The 19,155-nt window shown below is 37.4% G+C and overlaps 1 protein-coding gene across 1 annotated transcript; it reads right to left on the reverse strand.

Moving 5' to 3' along the window:
* Positions 1-7,411: 7,411 nt before the first annotated feature.
* Positions 7,412-9,659, reverse strand: LOC101483026 (nuclear factor 7, ovary-like). The gene has a single exon (XM_014408126.3). The coding sequence runs from the start codon at positions 9,657-9,659 to the stop codon at positions 8,238-8,240; it is 1,422 nt and encodes a 473-aa protein (XP_014263612.3). The 3' UTR covers positions 7,412-8,237.
* Between the last annotated feature and the right edge of the window lie 9,496 nt (positions 9,660-19,155).

The following is a 19,155-nucleotide window of genomic DNA, read 5'->3' on the forward strand; positions in this document are numbered from 1 at the left end:
AGCAGGTATCCATTCAATTAACTTTTACTATTAAAACAATAGTAAAAGTACCTTTAATAGTACAAAAGCAAATATTGTTCTCTCCCTCTGTGCTGTCATTCATGGTGAAGTCCCTCTTATCATATTAATATTAATAGTATACATGAGTGAGAGTCTGTATTTAGTGAGGCTTAACAAATGTTCCTGACCACAGCCTTCTTTTATGTAAAGATATAGCAAACAGTTAAATGTTGGACAATCAATGGATTTAAAAAACATAACAAATTCTCCAAATGTGTGTTTTTCAGCACAAATCTGACACAATCAATGTGTCTCAGCTCAACAGTGTAGAAATTTAGTTTAAGTTTCATTCATTATAGTCAACAGGCAGCATGGTTGAGTGGTGGTTAGCAGTGTTGCGTCACAGCAAGAAGGCCCTGAGTTTGTCTCCACCACCTGGCCAGGGTCTTTCTGTGTGGACTTTTCATGTTTGTGTGGGTTCTCTTTCTCTGTAAGTAGTTGCCCTCAATATAAAAACGAAAAAGGAAAACAAGTAAAATATTGTGAGTTTATCTTAATATAGCATTAAAATGAGACCAAGAATGTGAAGTGTTTGGTATATTACTTATTGAGGAACACTGCAATCAGTAGAGGTGGGCAGATCTATCTAAATATTGATCATATCGACACCGACTCTGGTATTGGTATGGGATTGATACGATCGGATCGATGATTTGTTTCTATCCCACGTTTTTGTATTAAATTAGTACATTTTTTGGAAATTAAAATAGGACCTCAAACCTCCACAATGAAAAATGTCAAACAACAGAAGTTGACCCAAAGACCTTTAGAGACAGGAACATTTACATTCCAGGTCTCCAAAAACCCAGTTTCAAAATACTTGAAAAGCTGGAAGGTGTGTTTTGTTGTGTTAGCAAAAATCAGAGTGAGTTAGTGGTCACAATTTGCAAACTGATAATGGGCCATCTGTTAAGTCATGACACACTGCTCTCCCCAACATAAGCTGCCTACATAGGTTAAAAGTATCGGTACTGACCCTGTATTTACTTGGTATTAAATCAATATAAAAATCTGCAGTCTCACACAGCACTAGCAATCAGCTGATTGCCACTAAACCAGTTTTACAAGATTTATTTTTTCAGTTGCAACAGATGAAATGAGTCATGCTAGATATGTTTGTAAATATACATGATTGAAACTAATGAGTCTAATGTGTTGTTAGAGTGAGAATTCACTAACTTTGAAGCAGAGCTGAGTTCAGACATTCAGCTTAAACTGCTCTGGTGAGTTTGTATTGATGCACATTCATTTTAGTGCTGTGAAAAGGTAGTGGGTGTGTGGGGTGAAGTCAGCACTCTTCTGTGGAAAAAACCAGAGGTAATTAATTCACTCGGGTGCGAGTGGGTATACTGTCGGTAAGAGACTTTTGCCATTTTTGTTTGGATCATTTGCTATTGTATGTGCCTATTTTTAATGTGTCATTGGACTTTTTTAGTGTGACCACAAATTTTAATAGAAGAATTGATCAAGCCCTAGATCGACTGCGCGCAGGGAAACTGATCAATATTGTAGGTATATTGAGTGTTTGTTTTAGCTTCATGATTTTGAATGGTTTCATAAAATTGATATTTTATTGGGTAATATTTTAATCGATAATGTTGTTTGTGTTTTTCAGCTGTGCTGTCTCTGCTGTCCTTTTTTCGTTCTTTTGATTGATTTGTAATTTTGTTTTGGTTAGTCCGTCCAGCCGTAAAGGCAGTTATTGATTGAGAGTAAGTTGTGTAAGGGCGGACTAACCTCCCTTTTTGTTTTTGGTCTAATTGTTTGTGCCACCTCCCTTTATCTCCCAGATCGCAGGCCATGCATAGCACTGATTCCCAGCTGTGCTGAGACCTGAATTGTTTGCAGTGTGTGCCACGATTGCAGTGTTGCTAAGCGGGGTGTGACGGGTTGCAGTGTTGTTATTTTCGCACAGTTTGTGTGGTAAGTCTCATGTGCAGCTGGGATATCAGCAGGATGTATTGCAAGTCCTGTTTGGAAATAACTGGGAATTTGTATGTCTAACTAATGTAATAAATAAATGATCAATTTGTTTCTTTGCCCTGTTTACTCATACCTTGTCCTCGGTTACAGAGATTTAACAATTCAATGACGCATCCACCTTATTTATTAAAAAGTCTCTGTATCGGTATCTGCGATACTGGCCTGTATTTACTTGGTATCACATCCATACCAAAATGTGCAGTATTGCACACCAGTAGAACACATATATACACATACATGAGGAGGTGAACAAAACTAACCCGGAAGTACTATCTCTCCCTCTGGAGCAGCAGCGCAGTACAGCAAACTTATGACTTCGTTCCAGCTACACCCAAAGAATATGCCATACATATGGGTATTATGATGCTATTTAAAGCTATTCAACCTTGCATATGGAGATGAAACTGGGACAGAATTTTCACCTGTGCCATTTTCTCTGAGAGAGGAGATAAAAGAAATGCAAGTGGATAGTGACAATCTATCTGAACCCACAGGGCCTGGTGAGGATGAGCTTTAAACTCATTTGCAGTCTAACTTACAGGTTCAACCACTGGGACACACTTATATAGACATTACAAGGTCTACCTGTCACAGAAAGCCACAACAGTTTCTGACTTATGAATCATTGGGTGAACCCTCAGTGCAGTCACATGCAGCACTTAATCTAGTTGGGGAAATGCACAGCACCACAGTTACTTGTCACAACCATACCATCATGCACTGTATTTCCATGCCCACCATTGGCAATTGTGCCGCCTGCGTGTATGTCACATTCACCAATGTACTGCACCCCAATACCATACTCACCATACCAGTATCACGCATCACTAACCCCATCTGCATACACATCACCCCTATTGTTTAAAGTAATTCTTGGACTGATAAAATCAGTTATGATAAGTTTTGAGAGAGTTTGAAAAAAAAGTTTTAAATGTCATGATTTTGTGAATGTCGGAAACCATTTTATTTTTGTCAGGGAGTGTGTGATACCCACTAAAGTGTGATCACATTTATGTGAATTAATCAGAATCAGAATCAGAATACTTTATTGATCCCTGGGGGAAATTATTTTTTGTTACAGTGCTCCATTTTAAACCAACATTAAGACAAGACAGACAATACGCTAACTAAGAATAGTACAATATATACATATATATACATACATACATACATAAGTCACTTATAAATAAATATTTGGAAAAGAAACATGTGTAGTTGTAGCAGCAAACAGTGTGTTAAGTGGATGCGTTGTACAGGGAGATGGCCACAGGCAGGAATGATTTCCTGTGTCGTTCAGTGGTGTAATTTATGTTTAAGTAATTTTACTTTCAATCTAAGTTATACTTTCATTGGAAAATGCCCTCTGTTAAGTCATGACACACTGCTCTCCCCAACATAAGTTGCCTATATAGGTTACAAGTATTGGTACTGGCCCTGTATTTACTCTGTATCAGGTCAATATAAAAATCTGCAGGCTCACACAGCGCTAGCAATCAGCTGATTGTCACTAAACCAGTTTTACAAGATTTATTTTTTCAGTTGCAACAACAACAGGAAACATTTTCTGCCAACGTGTCAGCAGGATTGTGTCTGTGACTAAAGACGACTCAGTGAACAAAGATGCAAAAAGTTTCAAAATTTCTGTTCTGTGAAGACTTTGCTGAGATTTTTCCTTTTGGGAATGTTTTAGTATTTTCTGTTTTTAGATGTGTTTTTAAATTTTGTTGAGTGACCAAATGTGTTAAAAAACAATCAAATATTATACATTTTGACACTCATCTGACATCTCTGCAACTTTCTCTATACAAACTTCTCTTCTCTGTCAGAGGGCTCATAAACAGCTGCAAAGTTTTTGTTTACTTAAGCGTTAATGCAGATATTTCAATAAGGAGAGATAGATGGAACTAAACATGATTTACTGATATAAGAATTCAGTTATGCTATTTTGTGATTAGACTATGATGGCCCGTCACAGCAGAATAAAATCCCAGCTGTGATAGAAACCAGGTGTCCTCTGTGTGCCGGTATGATGAAATGAGTCATGCTAGATAAGTTGATAAAAATGTACATGATTGAAACTAATGAGTCTAATGTGTTGTTAGAGTGAGAAGTCACTAACTTTGAAGCAGAGCTGAGTTCAGACATTCAGCATTAACCAAACTGCTCTGGTGAGTTCGTATTGATGCACATTCATTTTAGTGCTGTGCCTTGTTATACTTCAGCAAAGTGTTAGAATAACTGCTGTGATGTTTATAGTTAAAGGAAGAAGCTACATGTGTATAGTATGTGAGTGAGATAATTAGTAGGGCGATTAGTTCTCTGCTAACAGATTAGCAGTTAAACTGACTACCACCTGAGATTCCAAAAGGTTGATTCTGTTCATCTGGATGTAGCGTTATCAGTGGGAGAAACGTTTTGTCACTCATCTAAGTGACTTCTTCAGTCTCAGCTGACTGTAAGTTTCCCCAACCTTATAAACAGTACCTTTGCACAATAACTGACCTCACAGCCCACTGAATGAACAATGGGCTGGGACGTCAGTTCCTTGATCATTAATATGCAAATTGTCATGATCAAAGACCACTGATGGCCATGAGTACCATTCATAGTGAGTTGGGGAATGGCTGCAATCACGGAACAGCAAGATGGCTAAAGGCCCCCTCCTTGATTCAGAGACAGTCTTTCCCTTTTCACGTAAATGGCTTCCTTGACTCCGCGCTCAAACCAGCGTTCCTCCCTGTCCAGGACATGTACATCCTCATCATTAAAAGAGTGGCCACTGGCCTGCAGGTGTAAATAGACTGCAATATCTACAATATGTTATTTCTCTCCAGCAGATGGCGCTGCTGGGCTGTCATTTGGATACTTAAATATTCTGCCTGGGCACTTGCCCTCAACACAGGAATAAAAATAAAAGGAAAACAAGTATAAAATACTGACCTCTCATGCTTTACTTTATTTTAATATAGCGTAAAAATGACATCAGAATGTGAATGTTGTGGGGTTTTTTCTTTCAGCTGCAACAGGAAACACTTTCTGCCAACATGTCAGCAGGATTGTGTCTGTGACTAAAGACGACTGAACAAACATGCAAAAAGATTTAAAATTCCCATTTTGTAAAGACTTTGCTGAGATTTGTTCTCTACTCCATCAAAGCATATAGTCTTCTGTAATATGCGGTTCATCAGAACAGAGGTTACATTTAAAATGGAAATTTAACAACGATGATTTAAAACGGAGTTTCTTCAAATAAATTTATCAAATCTAATTATGATTGTGCAACCCAGGCCACAAATATTATACTACAACAGAAAAATAAACGCCCTCATAGTGAAAGCCATCATAGTTAAAATTCATGTTCAAATGTATAACATGTGTATAAAAACTCCTGTTCGAACTAGACTAAGATCATATTGAAGTGATTTGTGGGAATGCTCCTTTAGCGTAACCCTTCCCTCTTCCTCCATAAGAGCACATTAGCTTCTGATAAATAAAACAGCAACATCAGAGAGCAGAGACATGAATGTAAAGCATCAGAGATATAATTGTGTTTACTCGGAAAATGCGAAGGATTTATTTCCCAAAGACAAACTGTGAAAACTAATCAGTAGAGTTTGGGCCAGATTTGATCCTAAATAGACTATTTGCTTTATCACAGCAGAATTCTGAATTTGAACTGATCAGACTGACCTGAACTGAAAGTGTGATTATTCAGACTTTAATGACATTGAGTGATGTTATTTTTTTTGTTTTGAGCCAAACTGGATTTCTTTACAGGAACTTTGCATTAAAGGCTCAACACACCAAAAATGGGTTTTGATCACATTTGATTGCTCATACAAGACAGAAACTAATCATAGTGATTAATAATGAGCACAAGTTTAATAAGCTCATAACACTAAATTGGCTTTATTTGCTTTTCACAGAACAGAATTCACTTAACGTCTCTTAAAGAAGTAAATTCTGAAACTGAAGGTTTCTGATTCTTTAATCAAAAACTAAAGTTTAACCTCCTAGGACCTGGCGTCCACATATGTGGACATCACATTTTGGGTTATTTAGACCAAAATACTCAATTTGCTCTACAAGGGCCTGATATCCACTTACGAGGAGATTATACTGCTACTGTTCTATCAGAATTTTAAACGAATATCCTCATATGTGGCTCTTATTTTTCTTAAAAAAAAAATAAGGTAAAAAAAAAAATCTGGTAATTCTTTGTTTTTACATTCATCAGGCCCCAAATATCAAAGAGAAATTAAAAATGCATGCTGTGGAAGAGTTCGTGTCTTAGGAGGTTAAAGAAACAACCGAGGTGTTGGATTTGGAACAGATGGAAGGATACATGTGATGTACTACACATCAACTGATTGTGTTTGTGTTTTATTAAAGATGGTGGCTTTTCATTTCAAGGTTTCTGGCTCTGGTCTCTTCACTGTGCTTTGCTCCATCACTCTTGTGAACCTAGAACTAGTCCAGTATCGTATATATCTGTTTACAGTGACGTCAGTGCTACAAATGCTTCAAGAAAACAGTTTCAGCACAACAGGAAATTTAAAAAGCACCAGAAGCAAATGTTCTTTTATTTTAAGGAATCAATTAAATGTAAAAACAACTATAAAGCTAGAAATTTCTGTGATGAATGTGTTTAAACTCGCATTGAACTACAGATGAACTCGGCTCAGTCTTAATGTTCTGTTTTACCTGTTAAGTGAAGTTATTTCTAACATTTATGATTTACAGTTTAAAATGTGAGAAACTGGAAATAAAATGTTTAAAAAACCTTTGATGATATAAACTTTGTCTCCATCTTATGAGTAAATATAATATATGAATAAAACACCAATATTATAAAGTTGGACCTTCATCAAACATCTCTGCAACTTTGTTCATACAAACTATTTCCAGCTCTGCTCTGTCAGTGTAAATATTAAATTTACTGTTAAACAACATAAGTTAGAGTTTATAAAGATGAAGATCAGGTGTGAGAATGTAAACTTTATCCATGATTACATTTGATTTCTGCCTGGTAATGTTTCACATTGAGGATCAGACCAAAGTGAGAATCTGTGACTCCATCAAAACAAACTGCACAAGTCTTCTCTGATATGCAGTTTAAGAGAGCTGAGCTTAAATGTGAATGTTGGTCTGAAAACAAAATCTGATTATGATTGTTTCAATAAAACAGCTTCAGCACAACAAGAATATTTAAAAACCAATAGACGCAAATAATTTCTTATTCTAAGGAGTCGGTTAAATATAAAAAGAACAATGAAAGTGAGTTTCTATGTTAAATAAATCTTAACTAACGACTGAATGTGTCTGAAAAGCTGATTTTCAGTCAAACACAACAACAACAGAATCACTGAATTTGATTTATTTCACGTCACACAGACATTTTGTGATTCTCAATAATCAAAGAGACCAAATAAAGAATAACATTGAGGTAAAAATCAAAGGTAGGACCTATTTTCATTCACTGAAACACTGAGACTGAGAGCGAAGTTTAAAAATCAAAAGACTGATTATAAAAGAGGATCAGAAGATTCAGAAATCTTTCAAACTGTGAGAGACGCCTGCTGCTGATTGAAGTTAAAAATAACACAAGAAAAAATATTTTTAATCAAATCAAGTGTAGTTACACTGATGAGACAGTTTTTGAACTTAGAAGTCAATTCTTTGATTTTTTTTTTTTTAAGTAGACGTGTTACTTTAAAAAGGTTATTTAACTGAAAACAAGATGGTGATAATCAGGATAATTAGGATCCAGTAGTTTTAAAGTTAACTATTGCTGATGTGACACAAGTTTAATGATTAATCCTTTTTTCTTTTAAGAAGTGTCACAGTTTACTGTTCACACTCAACAACTTTGAAAAGGAAATAAATCATCATCATTCAGATTTAAAAATTATCGAAAATATTGACATGAACAACATGAATAATATTGAAAATATGAATTTAAAAGAAATATAAAAAGTAAACTTTTCTTACAGAAACTCGAGTGGGTCACAAGATTTTCACATAAAAAAAAGTTGATTTCGGTTAATTGAACTGCTAATAGTTCCACTAAATCAACAAAAAATAAATAAAACCTGATAATTAAGTTAGACAGTTTGATGAATAATGTCCCTAAAATTAAGCTGCTGGACTGAAAAAAAAAATCAAAACAGTTAAAAAAAAGAATCACTTTACAATCAAATCTCAATCTCACAGATTTTGATTTCAGAGGTTTTGGCGTCTCTTGCCTTCCAAACACTGAAATATGGGAAGAGTTTCTCAGTGAAAGTGTCTCTGTGAGTGCAGATGTGAGTCATGTCTTCAGGGTCATAGAAGGACACCTCCCCCCTGTCATAGTCCAGCTGGACTCTGATCCTCTGGAGACTCTTCTTCACTGTCACAGTCTGACCAACACAATTAGTGTATTTTCCACTGTTATGCAATAAACACCAGATTCCATATTTTGGTGAAGCAGGATACTCTCCCTTCCTGTCAACTGACTCTTTAACTAAACCCACATTCCAGCCAGAATGTTCTCCCACCTCCACCTCCCAGCTGTGTTTCCCTGAGCTGAAGCCCTCAGAGCCAAAAACATTGGTATAATTAGTGTTTCTCTCTGGATTATCAGGAAGCTGCTGCTTTGTGTCTCCACGTCTCACACTGGTCAGATCATCAGACAGATAGAGCCAGCCACTTGCAGTGTTTGGGTCCAGAATGACAGGACTGAAGTGGACCTTCTCCTTCATCTTCTCCCACACTCTGAAGGACAGGTTGCCCAGGTGTTTGGCCACATCTATCAGTGCTCCTGAGACCAGCTGTGGATCTGACACTGAGCTCTGGGCTCTGGCTCTGCTCTGAGTGTCTTTATAACTGCTGAGGAATGGCACGCTGTGTTTCTGCAGCTCTTCTTCAACAGCAGAGATGCTGTCTGACAGAGAGGAGATCTGCTCCTCAATCATCTTCATCTCTCTGCTGATAGTCCTCCCCTTCTGCTCACCTTCCTCCCTCAGAGCTGCCAGTCTGGACTCCTCTTCCTCTTTCAGGAACTGCTGGAGCTTCTTGAACTCTGCTCTGATCTGCCTCTCTGTGGACAACAGCTGCTTCTTGGAGTGTTGAATCACTTCATTGTATGTTTCCTCCACTTGTTTGTATTTGTTCCTCTTGTCCTGCAGAGACTTTAAGTCAGATTTCAGCTGCTCCTTCAGGTCACTGACTGCTTCTTCTACAGGAACCACTTTGTGACTCTGGTGGAGAGAAAACTCACACACGGTGCACACAGCTCTCTGCTCGTCCACACAGAACAGTTTAGGCTCTTCATCGTGTTTACTGCACACTGCCATTAATTTCTTCTCTCCCTTTTCTGTCTCAGATGATCCAGATTTCTGTCTCCCAGCAAATGAATCAGCAAGTTCTTTCAGTGTAAAGTTCACATCTGGATAATCCTTTGAAGATTTTCTTTTACAAATGGGACAGTTTTTGTTTTTAGTTTGTTCCCAGAATTTCTGCAGGCAGCTTGAACAGAAGCTGTGGCTGCAGCTCAGAGACACAGGATCTCTGAAAGTCTCTGAACACACATGGCAGCTCAGGAAATTTTCAAAAAGTCTAAGTTTCTCAGCCATTTGATCTTTAAGTATTATTAACTCACCAAATTAGTGTCTCTTGAACTTTCTGATAAAAAATCCTCCAAACGTGTGTTTTGCAGCAGAGATCTGACTCCCTGTAATGGCGTCTCAGCTCAGTTCAAAAGTGTCGGAATTTACTTTCATTTTCATGAATCACGATCACGTGTTAAACTGAAACACGCTCCTAACACTTGTGTCCATCAGAGGGCGCTGTGTGTGTCATTCAGATAGTTTTTAGTTTGTGCTCCTTAAAACGACACCAAAGTGAAAAATGTAGAAAATCCTGACTTCTCCTTTTAAAAAAACGAAACCTAAATAGAACATAAAAATGACACAAAGAAGGTGAAGCTGTGGTGTTTCAGAAGTTCATCACAGGGTTTAGATTGTCAGCCTGCCAGACCTCTGCTCTCACACTCAAAACAAAGAAAAATTCTTGACCCTCATGAACATGAAGCAATAATTCTGAGTAAAATGCAGCTGAAATACATAAAATCAAAAGTTTATTTTTTCAAATAATACATCATTAAAATATGCTTGTTATAAACTAAATGTATACCAGTGAAGTTAATTTCCTTTGACCAGATTCAATCAAAGATGACTGTATTACTGTAAACTGACTACATCCTGTAAGTAGTTCGAGTTCAGGGACACAGGATCTCTGAATGTCTCTGAACACGTTACAGTTCAGGAAAGTTTCTACACTCATCAAATGTCACATCTTTACAGCTTGAACCTTACAGTCCTTCAAGAAAGCAAAGTTCTTTTAGAGAATTCACCAAAGACGATATCTGCGTTTACTACCTGGGCTGTGGCCTCAAACCTGCATAAGAGTTTAGACCTTATTTTTTTATTCCTATTTATTCTATTTATCCCCTTTGTATATTTTATTTATATTTGTCTCTGTATTTATATATATGTGTGTGTGTGTGTGTGTGTGTGTGTGTGTGTGTGTGTGTGTGTGTGTGTGTGTGTGTGTGTGTGTGTGTGTGTGTGTATATATATATATAACAGTTCTGTAACTGTAACTTTGGTCGTTGCTGTGCTTTTTTTGGAAGTCGAATTTCCCAGAGGAACCCACCCGAGGGATTAATAAAGTTCTATCTTATCTTATCTTATCTTAGACCTTTAGACTCCAACTTTCAAGTTTGTCATGAACTGAAATGTGATGAGCTGACCAGTGTTAGAGATGTCACTGAAATAATAATGAAAAACAAAGAGAAAAATCACAGCGAACAGACCAGAAATGCTAATAATCAAAAAATAAAACTGATATAAACTGTTGATATGACATAATATGACATTGAACTGTGACAACACAGAAGAATTTACAGTCACATGTCACAAATCAGATTCTGGTCAAAGTCATGTTTTAAGGTCCTACTGCCTCGAAGTTGTTAATCACGTCCACTTTCTTGAAAAATAATTAAAAAGACAAAAAAACAACAACAACATTGTAGAGCTCTTATAAATACATTAAATGAAGCCAATGAAAGAAAAAATACAAAGAGTGAAGTGTTCAATAAATCAATACATAATATGACACAATAAGGAGCTTATGTCTAAACTGAGTACAGGGATTGTGGTGTGAGGTGTAGATTTTCTGTATCTTTGTGTCAGTGAAGCTGAAACAGTTGTTGAAGGAAGTGTTTATCTGCAGGTCCAGTAGGAGATGCAGAGGATGGTTTGGGTCCATTATCCACAGCAGCAGTCATCAGGATGGAGGGATCCAATCAGGTTGTATAAACCGAATTAATGAAATATTCAGTTGTTTATTTTATTTTTTACAATCCTAACCTCATTACTTTCACCAAATAAAATATTTTACGCAACGTGGAGCAATGTGTGTATGGTATACCGATTATTGGCCATGATTGTAGCATAACTATCCACACAAAACACAGGCTTTATTCAGACCATGACATGGTAAATGGCCTGTATTTATATAGCGCTTTACTAGTCCCTAAGGACCCCAAAGCTCTTTACATATCCAGTCATCCACCCATTCACACACACATTCACACACTGGTGATGGCAAGCTACATTGTAGCCACAGCCACCCTGGGGCGCACTGACAGAGGCGAGGCTGCCGGACACTGGCGCCACCGGGCCCTCTGACCACCACCAGTAGGCAACGGGTGAAGTGTCTTGCCCAAGGACACAACGACTGAGACTGTCCAAGCCGAGGCTCGAACCGGCAACCGGCAACCTTCCGATTACAAGGCGAACTCCCAACTCTTGAGCCACGATCGCCCCATGTGAATTAAGACAATAACTATGATGTTATACTTGGTTAGAGTTGTTGGGACTCCCAAAAACTTCCTTGAGGTGACCGTTTTTGTGATTTGACACTATATAAAAAATGAATTGAACTGAATTCTCTTTCAGTAACTCAGAGACCAGTTTCCCATGAAAAATCTGTTTTCTGCATTATTCGCTTGTTTATTACACACCAGTCTTCAGTTGTGTTCAGTGCTTTTGTTTTTTCAAAATTGGCGTCTGACAAGAAAGTTTCATTTCTGCTGTTCAATACTGAAGAAATATAAACTCTTACAAATTATGCCAAATTACAAAAATCTTAGCTGTGTCTCTAATAAAACCTCTGTAACTTTGCTCTGCTTCACTTCAGCAACATCAGGTAATGTTCATATTTTGATTCATGGTGTTCTTGTGTTTTTGTTCTACTGCAGAATATTTTAAGAGTGTTGTGTGCTGTAGAAAGCCAGGCCAGGAAAATCCCCTTCATATTTTCCTGTGTTTTATCCTCAGTTACTTTGACACAAAGGCATTTGCTGTGATGCTGACACCTTTGATAAAGTCTCACAAGTGTCAGCTTTGTTTTAATACACAGATATAAAAATATGGATAAATGTACTGATAAATGATCATAATTATAATATTTCTGACGGTTGACCTCGTGAATCGGCATCGAATCAGTTATAGAAATAGAAATCGATACCCTGCCCTAGTGTGAACAGATTGTTTGTGGTGGCCGGCTGGACACCAGAGCTACAATTGTTAAAAACAATGGGTTATGTGTTGATGTCACTTTTGTGTGGTTTTGACCTTTTTGTAGAGCAGTGTCTGCTTTACACGCGCTGTGACAGTTTCACGCTCTCGCAGGTAGCTCTCTGTGCTCGGAGAGACATCCTGCTCACGCGAGTAAATTTATTTTTATTTCTCTACAGGAACTTTGTGTTAAAGGGTCAACGCACCAAAAAAGGGTTTTGATAAGATTTGATTGCTCGTGCAAGGCAGAAACTAGTCAGGGTGATTAATAATGAGCACAAAATGTATCACATCCATACCATCCATACTGGGCTGGCCGGGCAGGCACAAGGACCATGCCAAAAAATGAATGATATTTAATCGTGATTAATCAAAATTAATCCACAGCAATCCTGTGATTAATCTGATTACAACATTTAATTGTTTGACATCACTAGTTTGAATTAAATAAAACTACATGCTGGGTTAAATGTCTGAAAGATGATTTTCAGGAAAAACAAACAAACAAACAATAAAATCACTGCAGGTGCTGATGAGTAAAATATTAATCAACCATAGACAATATGTTTGCTAATAAGAAGAAAGTTTAAAAAACAACCAAATGTTTACGATAAAGCTTTGCCACTGTAACTTTTCCCCCCATAAGAAAATGTTGACTTTATAATGAAATCTCAGTCTGACTTGATATCACAGGTTTTTGCATGTCTGCAGGGTAAAAAAAGATTCAATTGGCAAAAAGAATAAATGAAGTTTTACTGACTTTTAGTTAATCACTCATCTTTCTCTGATAATTATAGTAACTCAACATTTCTTAATAACTCCTGACAAATTATTTATTTAGACCCACTGTTTATGGAAATACAAGGAAAAGATGTTTTATTTGTCTATCTAAAATATTTACAGATGAACTCGGCTCAGTCTTAATGCTCTGTTTTACCTGGTACGTCATTCCTAACATTTAATGATTTACATTAAAAATGTGAGAAAGTGGAAATAAAATGTTTAAAAAACATGTTTCCATAAATGAAAATACAAACTTTGTGTCCATGTTGTGAGTAAAAATAATATACGAATAAAATAAAAGTTGAACCTTCATTTGATATTTCTGCAGCTTTGTTCATACAAACTATTTCCAGCTCTGCTCTGTCAGTGTGAATATTACATTTACTGTTAAGCAACATAAGAGTTTATAAAGATGCAGATCAGGTGTGAGGATGTAAACTTTATCCTTGATTCCATTTGTAATGGTGTAGTACCCTCATACTCACTGTGTTTTCTGTCCATAGCGGTCCTGGTTTAGGTTCAGGTCTCTGTTTTGTTGTTGCCAGCAATAAAGCTGAGTGTTTTGAGTTTTTCTTCTGTGTTTTGGAGTCTGGGTTTGGGTCCTTTTCCTGCCTGCACACAGCCATGACAATTGCAGCTGCAGCCTCCTGCTCTCCACTCTCATGTTAAAAAACAATAAAAAGACAGACACGACAAAGTTAGTGAGCCAGACACCAACAGATTACCCACATGATAGCCTCAGACTCCTCAGTTTCCATACAGAGTGTATCTGACCACCTAAAAAGCAGGTATCCATTCAATTAACTTTTACTATTAAAACAATAGTAAAAGTACCTTTAATAGTACAAAAGCAAATATTGTTCTCTTCCTCTGTGCTGTCATTCATGGTGAAGTCCCTCTTATCATATTAATATTAATAGTATACATGAGTGAGAGTCTGTATTTAGTGAGGATTAACAAATGTTCCTGACCACAACCTTCTTTTATGTAAAGATATAGCAAACAGTTAAATATTGGACAATCAATGGATTTAAAAAACATAACAAATTCTCCAAATGTGTGTTTTTCAGCACAAATCTGACACAATCAATGTGTCTCAGCTCAACAGTGTAGAAATTTAGTTTAAGTTTCATTCATTATAGTCAACAGGCAGCATGGTTGAGTGGTGGTTAGCAGTGTTGCATCACAGCAAGAAGGCCCTGAGTTTGTCTCCACCACCTGGCTTTCTGTCTTTCTGTGTGGACTTTTCATGTTTGTGTGGGTTCTTTTTCTCTATAAGTAGTTGCCCTCAATATAAAAACGAAAAAGGAAAACAAGTAAAAATATTGTGAGTTTATCTTAATATAGCATTAAAATGAGACCAAGAATGTGAAGTGTTTGGTATATTACTTATTGAGGAACACTGCAATCAGTAGAGGTGGGCAGATCTATCTAAATATTGATCATATCGACACCGACTCTGGTATTGGAATGGGATTGATACGATCGGATCGATGATTTGTTTCTATCCCACGTTTTTGTATTAAATTAGTACATTTTTTGGAAATTAAAATAGGACCTCAAACCTCCACAATGAAAAATGTCAAACAACAGCAGTTGACCCAAAGACCTTTAGAGACAGGAACATTTACATTCCAGGTCTCCAAAAACCCAGTTTCAAAATACTTGAAAAGCTGGAAGGTGTGTTTTGTTGTGTTAGCAAAAATCAGAGTGAGTTAGTGGTCACAATTTGCAAACTGATAATGGGCCATCTGTTAAGTCATGACACACGGCTCTCCCCAACATAAGCTGCCTACATAGGTTAAAAGTATCGGTACTGACCCTGTATTTACTTGGTATTAAATCAATATAAAAATCTGCAGTCTCACACAGCACTAGCAATCAGCTGATTGCCACTAAACCAGTTTTACAAGATTTATTTTTTCAGTTGCAACAGATGAAATGAGTCATGCTAGATACGTTTGTAAATATACATGATTGAAACTAATGAGTCTAATGTGTTGTTAGAGTGAGAATTCACTAACTTTGAAGCAGAGCTGAGTTCAGACATTCAGCATTAACCAAACTGATCTGGTGAGTTTGTATTGATGCACATTCATTTTAGTGCTGTGAAAAGGTAGTGGGTGTGTGGGGTGAAGTCAGCGCTCTTCTGTGGAAAAAACCAGAGGTAATTAATTCACTCGGGTGTGAGTGGGTATACTGTCGGTAAGAGACTTTTGCCATTTTTGTTTGGATCATTTGCTATTGTATGTGCCTATTTTTAATGTGTCATTGGACTTTTTTAGTGTGACCACGAATTTTAATAGAAGAATTGATCAAGCCCTAGATCGACTGCGCGCAGGGAAACTGATCAATATTGTAGGTATATTGAGTGTTTGCTTTAGCTTCATGATTTTGAATGGTTTCATAAAATTGATATTTTATTGGGTAATATTTTAATCGATAATGTTGTTTGTGTTTTTCAGCTGTGCTGTCTCTGCTGTCCTTTTTTCGTTCTTTTGATTGATTTGTAATTTTGTTTTGGTTAGTCCGTCCAGCCGTAAAGGCGGTTATTGATTGAGAGTAAGTTGTGTAAGGGCGGACTAACCTCCCTTTTTGTTTTTTGTTTAATTGTTTGTGCCACTTCCCTTTATCTCCCAGATCGCAGGCCATGCATAGCACTGATTCCCAGCTGTGCTGAGACCTGAATTGTTTGCAGTGTGTGCCACGATTGCAGTGTTGCTAAGCGGGGTGTGACGGGTTGCAGTGTTGTTATTTTCGCACAGTTTGTGTGGTAAGTCTCATGTGCAGCTGGGATATCAGCAGGATGTATTGTAAGTCCTGTCTGGAAATAACTGGGAATTTGTATGTCTAACTAATGTAATAAATAAATGATCAATTTGTTTCTTTGCCCTGTTTACTCATACCTTGTCCTCGGTTACAGAGATTTAACAATTCAATGACGCATCCACCTTATTTATTAAAAAGTCTCTGTATCGGTATCTGCGATACTGGCCTGTATTTACTTGGTATCACATCCATACCAAAATGTGCAGTATTGCACACCAGTAGAACACATATATACACATACATGAGGAGGTGAACAAAACTAACCCGGAAGTACTATCTCTCCCTCTGGAGCAGCAGCGCAGTACAGCAAACTTATGACTTCGTTCCAGCTACACCCAAAGAATATGCCATACATATGGGTATTATGATGCTATTTAAAGCTATTCAACCTTGCATATGGAAATGAAACTGGGACAGAATGTTCACCTGTGCCATTTTCTCTGAGAGAGGAGATAAAAGAAATGCAAGTGGATAGTGACAATCTATCTGAACCCACAGGGCCTGGTGAGGATGAGCTTTAAACTCATTTGCAGTCTAACTTACAGGTTCAACCACTGGGACACACTTATATAGACATTACAAGGTCTACCTGTCACAGAAAGCCACAACAGTTTCTGACTTATGAATCATTGGGTGAACCCTCAGTGCAGTCACATGCAGCACTTAATCTAGTTGGGGAAACGCACAGCACCACAGTTACTTGTCACAACCATACCATCATGCACTGTATTTCCATGCCCACCATTGGCAATTGTGCCGCCTGCGTGTATGTCACATTCACCAATGTACTGCACCCCAATACCATACTCACCATACCAGTATCACGCATCACTGACCCCATCTGCATACACATTGCCCCTATTGTTTAAAGTAATTCTTGGACTGATAAAATCAGTTATGATAAGTTTTGAGAGAGTTTGAAAAAAAAGTTTTAAATGTCATGATTTTGTGAATGTCGGGAACCATTTTATTTTTGTCAGGGAGTGTGTGATACCCACTAAAGTGTGATCACATTTATGTGAATTAATTTATGTTTAAGTAATTTTACTTTCAATCTAAGTTATACTTTCATTGGAAAATGCCCTCTGTTAAGTCATGACACACTGCTCTCCCCAACATAAGTTGCCTATATAGGTTACAAGTATTGGTACTGGCCCTGTATTTACTCTGTATCAGGTCAATATAAAAATCTGCAGGCTCACACAGCGCTAGCAATCAGCTGATTGTCACTAAACCAGTTTTACAAGATTTATTTTTTCAGTTGCAACAACAACAGGAAACATTTTCTGCCAACGTGTCAGCAGGATTGTGTCTGTGACTAAAGACGACTCAGTGAACAAAGATGCAAAAAGTTTCAAAATTTCTGTTCTGTGAAGACTTTGCTGAGATTTTTCCTTTTGGGAATGTTTTAGTATTTTCTGTTTTTAGATGTGTTTTTTAATTTTGTTGAGTGACCAAATGTGTTAAAAAAAAATCAAATATTATACATTTTGACACTCATCTGACATCTCTGCAACTTTCTCTATACAAACTTCTCTTCTCTGTCAGAGGGCTCATAAACAGCTGCAAAGTTTTTGTTTACTTAAGCGTTAATGCAGATATTTCAATAAGGAGAGATAGATGGAACTAAACATGATTTACTGATATAAGAATTCAGTTATGCTATTTTGTGATTAGACTACGATGGCCCGTCACAGCAGAATGAAATCCCAGCTGTGATAGAAACCAGGTGTCCTCTGTGTGCCGGTATGATGAAATGAGTCATGCTAGATAAGTTGATAAAAATGTACATGATTGAAACTAATGAGTCTAATGTGTTGTTAGAGTGAGAAGTCACTAACTTTGAAGCAGAGCTGAGTTCAGACATTCAGCATTAACCAAACTGCTCTGGTGAGTTCGTATTGATGCACATTCATTTTAGTGCTTTATGCCTTGTTATACTTCAGCAAAGTGTTAGAATAACTGCTGTGATGTTTATAGTTAAAGGAAGAAGCTACATGTGTATAGTATGTGAGTGAGATAATTAGTAGGGCGATTAGTTCTCTGCTAACAGATTAGCAGTTAAACTGACTACCACCTGAGATTCCAAAAGGTTGATTCTGTTCATCTGGATGTAGCGTTATCAGTGGGAGAAACGTTTTGTCACTCATCTAAGTGACTTCTTCAGTCTCAGCTGACTGTAAGTTTCCCCAACCTTATAAACAGTACCTTTGTACAATAACTGACCTCACAGCCCACTGAATGAACAATGGGCTGGGACGTCAGTTCCGTGATCATTAATATGCAAATTGTCATGATCAAAGACCACTGATGGCCATGAGTACCATTCACAGTGAGTTGGGGAATGGCTGCAATCACGGCACAGCAAGATGGCAAAAGGCCCCCTCCTTGATTCAGAGACAGTCTTTCCCTTTTCACGTAAATGGCTTCCTTGACTCCGCACTCAAACCAGCATTCCTTCCTGTCCAGGACATGTACATCCTCATCACTGAAAGAGTGGCCACTGGCCTGCAGGCGTAAATAGACTGCAATATCTACAATATGTTATTTCTCTCCAGCAGATGGCGCTGCTGGGCTGTCATTTGGATACTTAAATATTCTGCCTGGGCACTTGCCCTCAACACAGGAATAAAAATAAAAGGAAAACAAGTATAAAATACTGACCTCTCATGCTTTACTTTATTTTAATATAGCGCAAAAATGACATCAGAATGTGAATGTTGTGGGGTTTTTTCTTTCAGCTTAAACAGGAAACATTTTCTGCCAACATGTCAGCAGGATTGTGTCTGTGACTAAAGACGACTGAACAAACATGCAAAAAGATTTAAAATTCCCATTTTGTAAAGACTTTGCTGAGATTTGTTCTCTACTCCAT

The sequence above is a fragment of the Maylandia zebra genome, linkage group LG12 (genome assembly GCF_041146795.1).
Source record: "Maylandia zebra isolate NMK-2024a linkage group LG12, Mzebra_GT3a, whole genome shotgun sequence".
Classification (NCBI taxonomy): domain Eukaryota; kingdom Metazoa; phylum Chordata; class Actinopteri; order Cichliformes; family Cichlidae; genus Maylandia; species Maylandia zebra.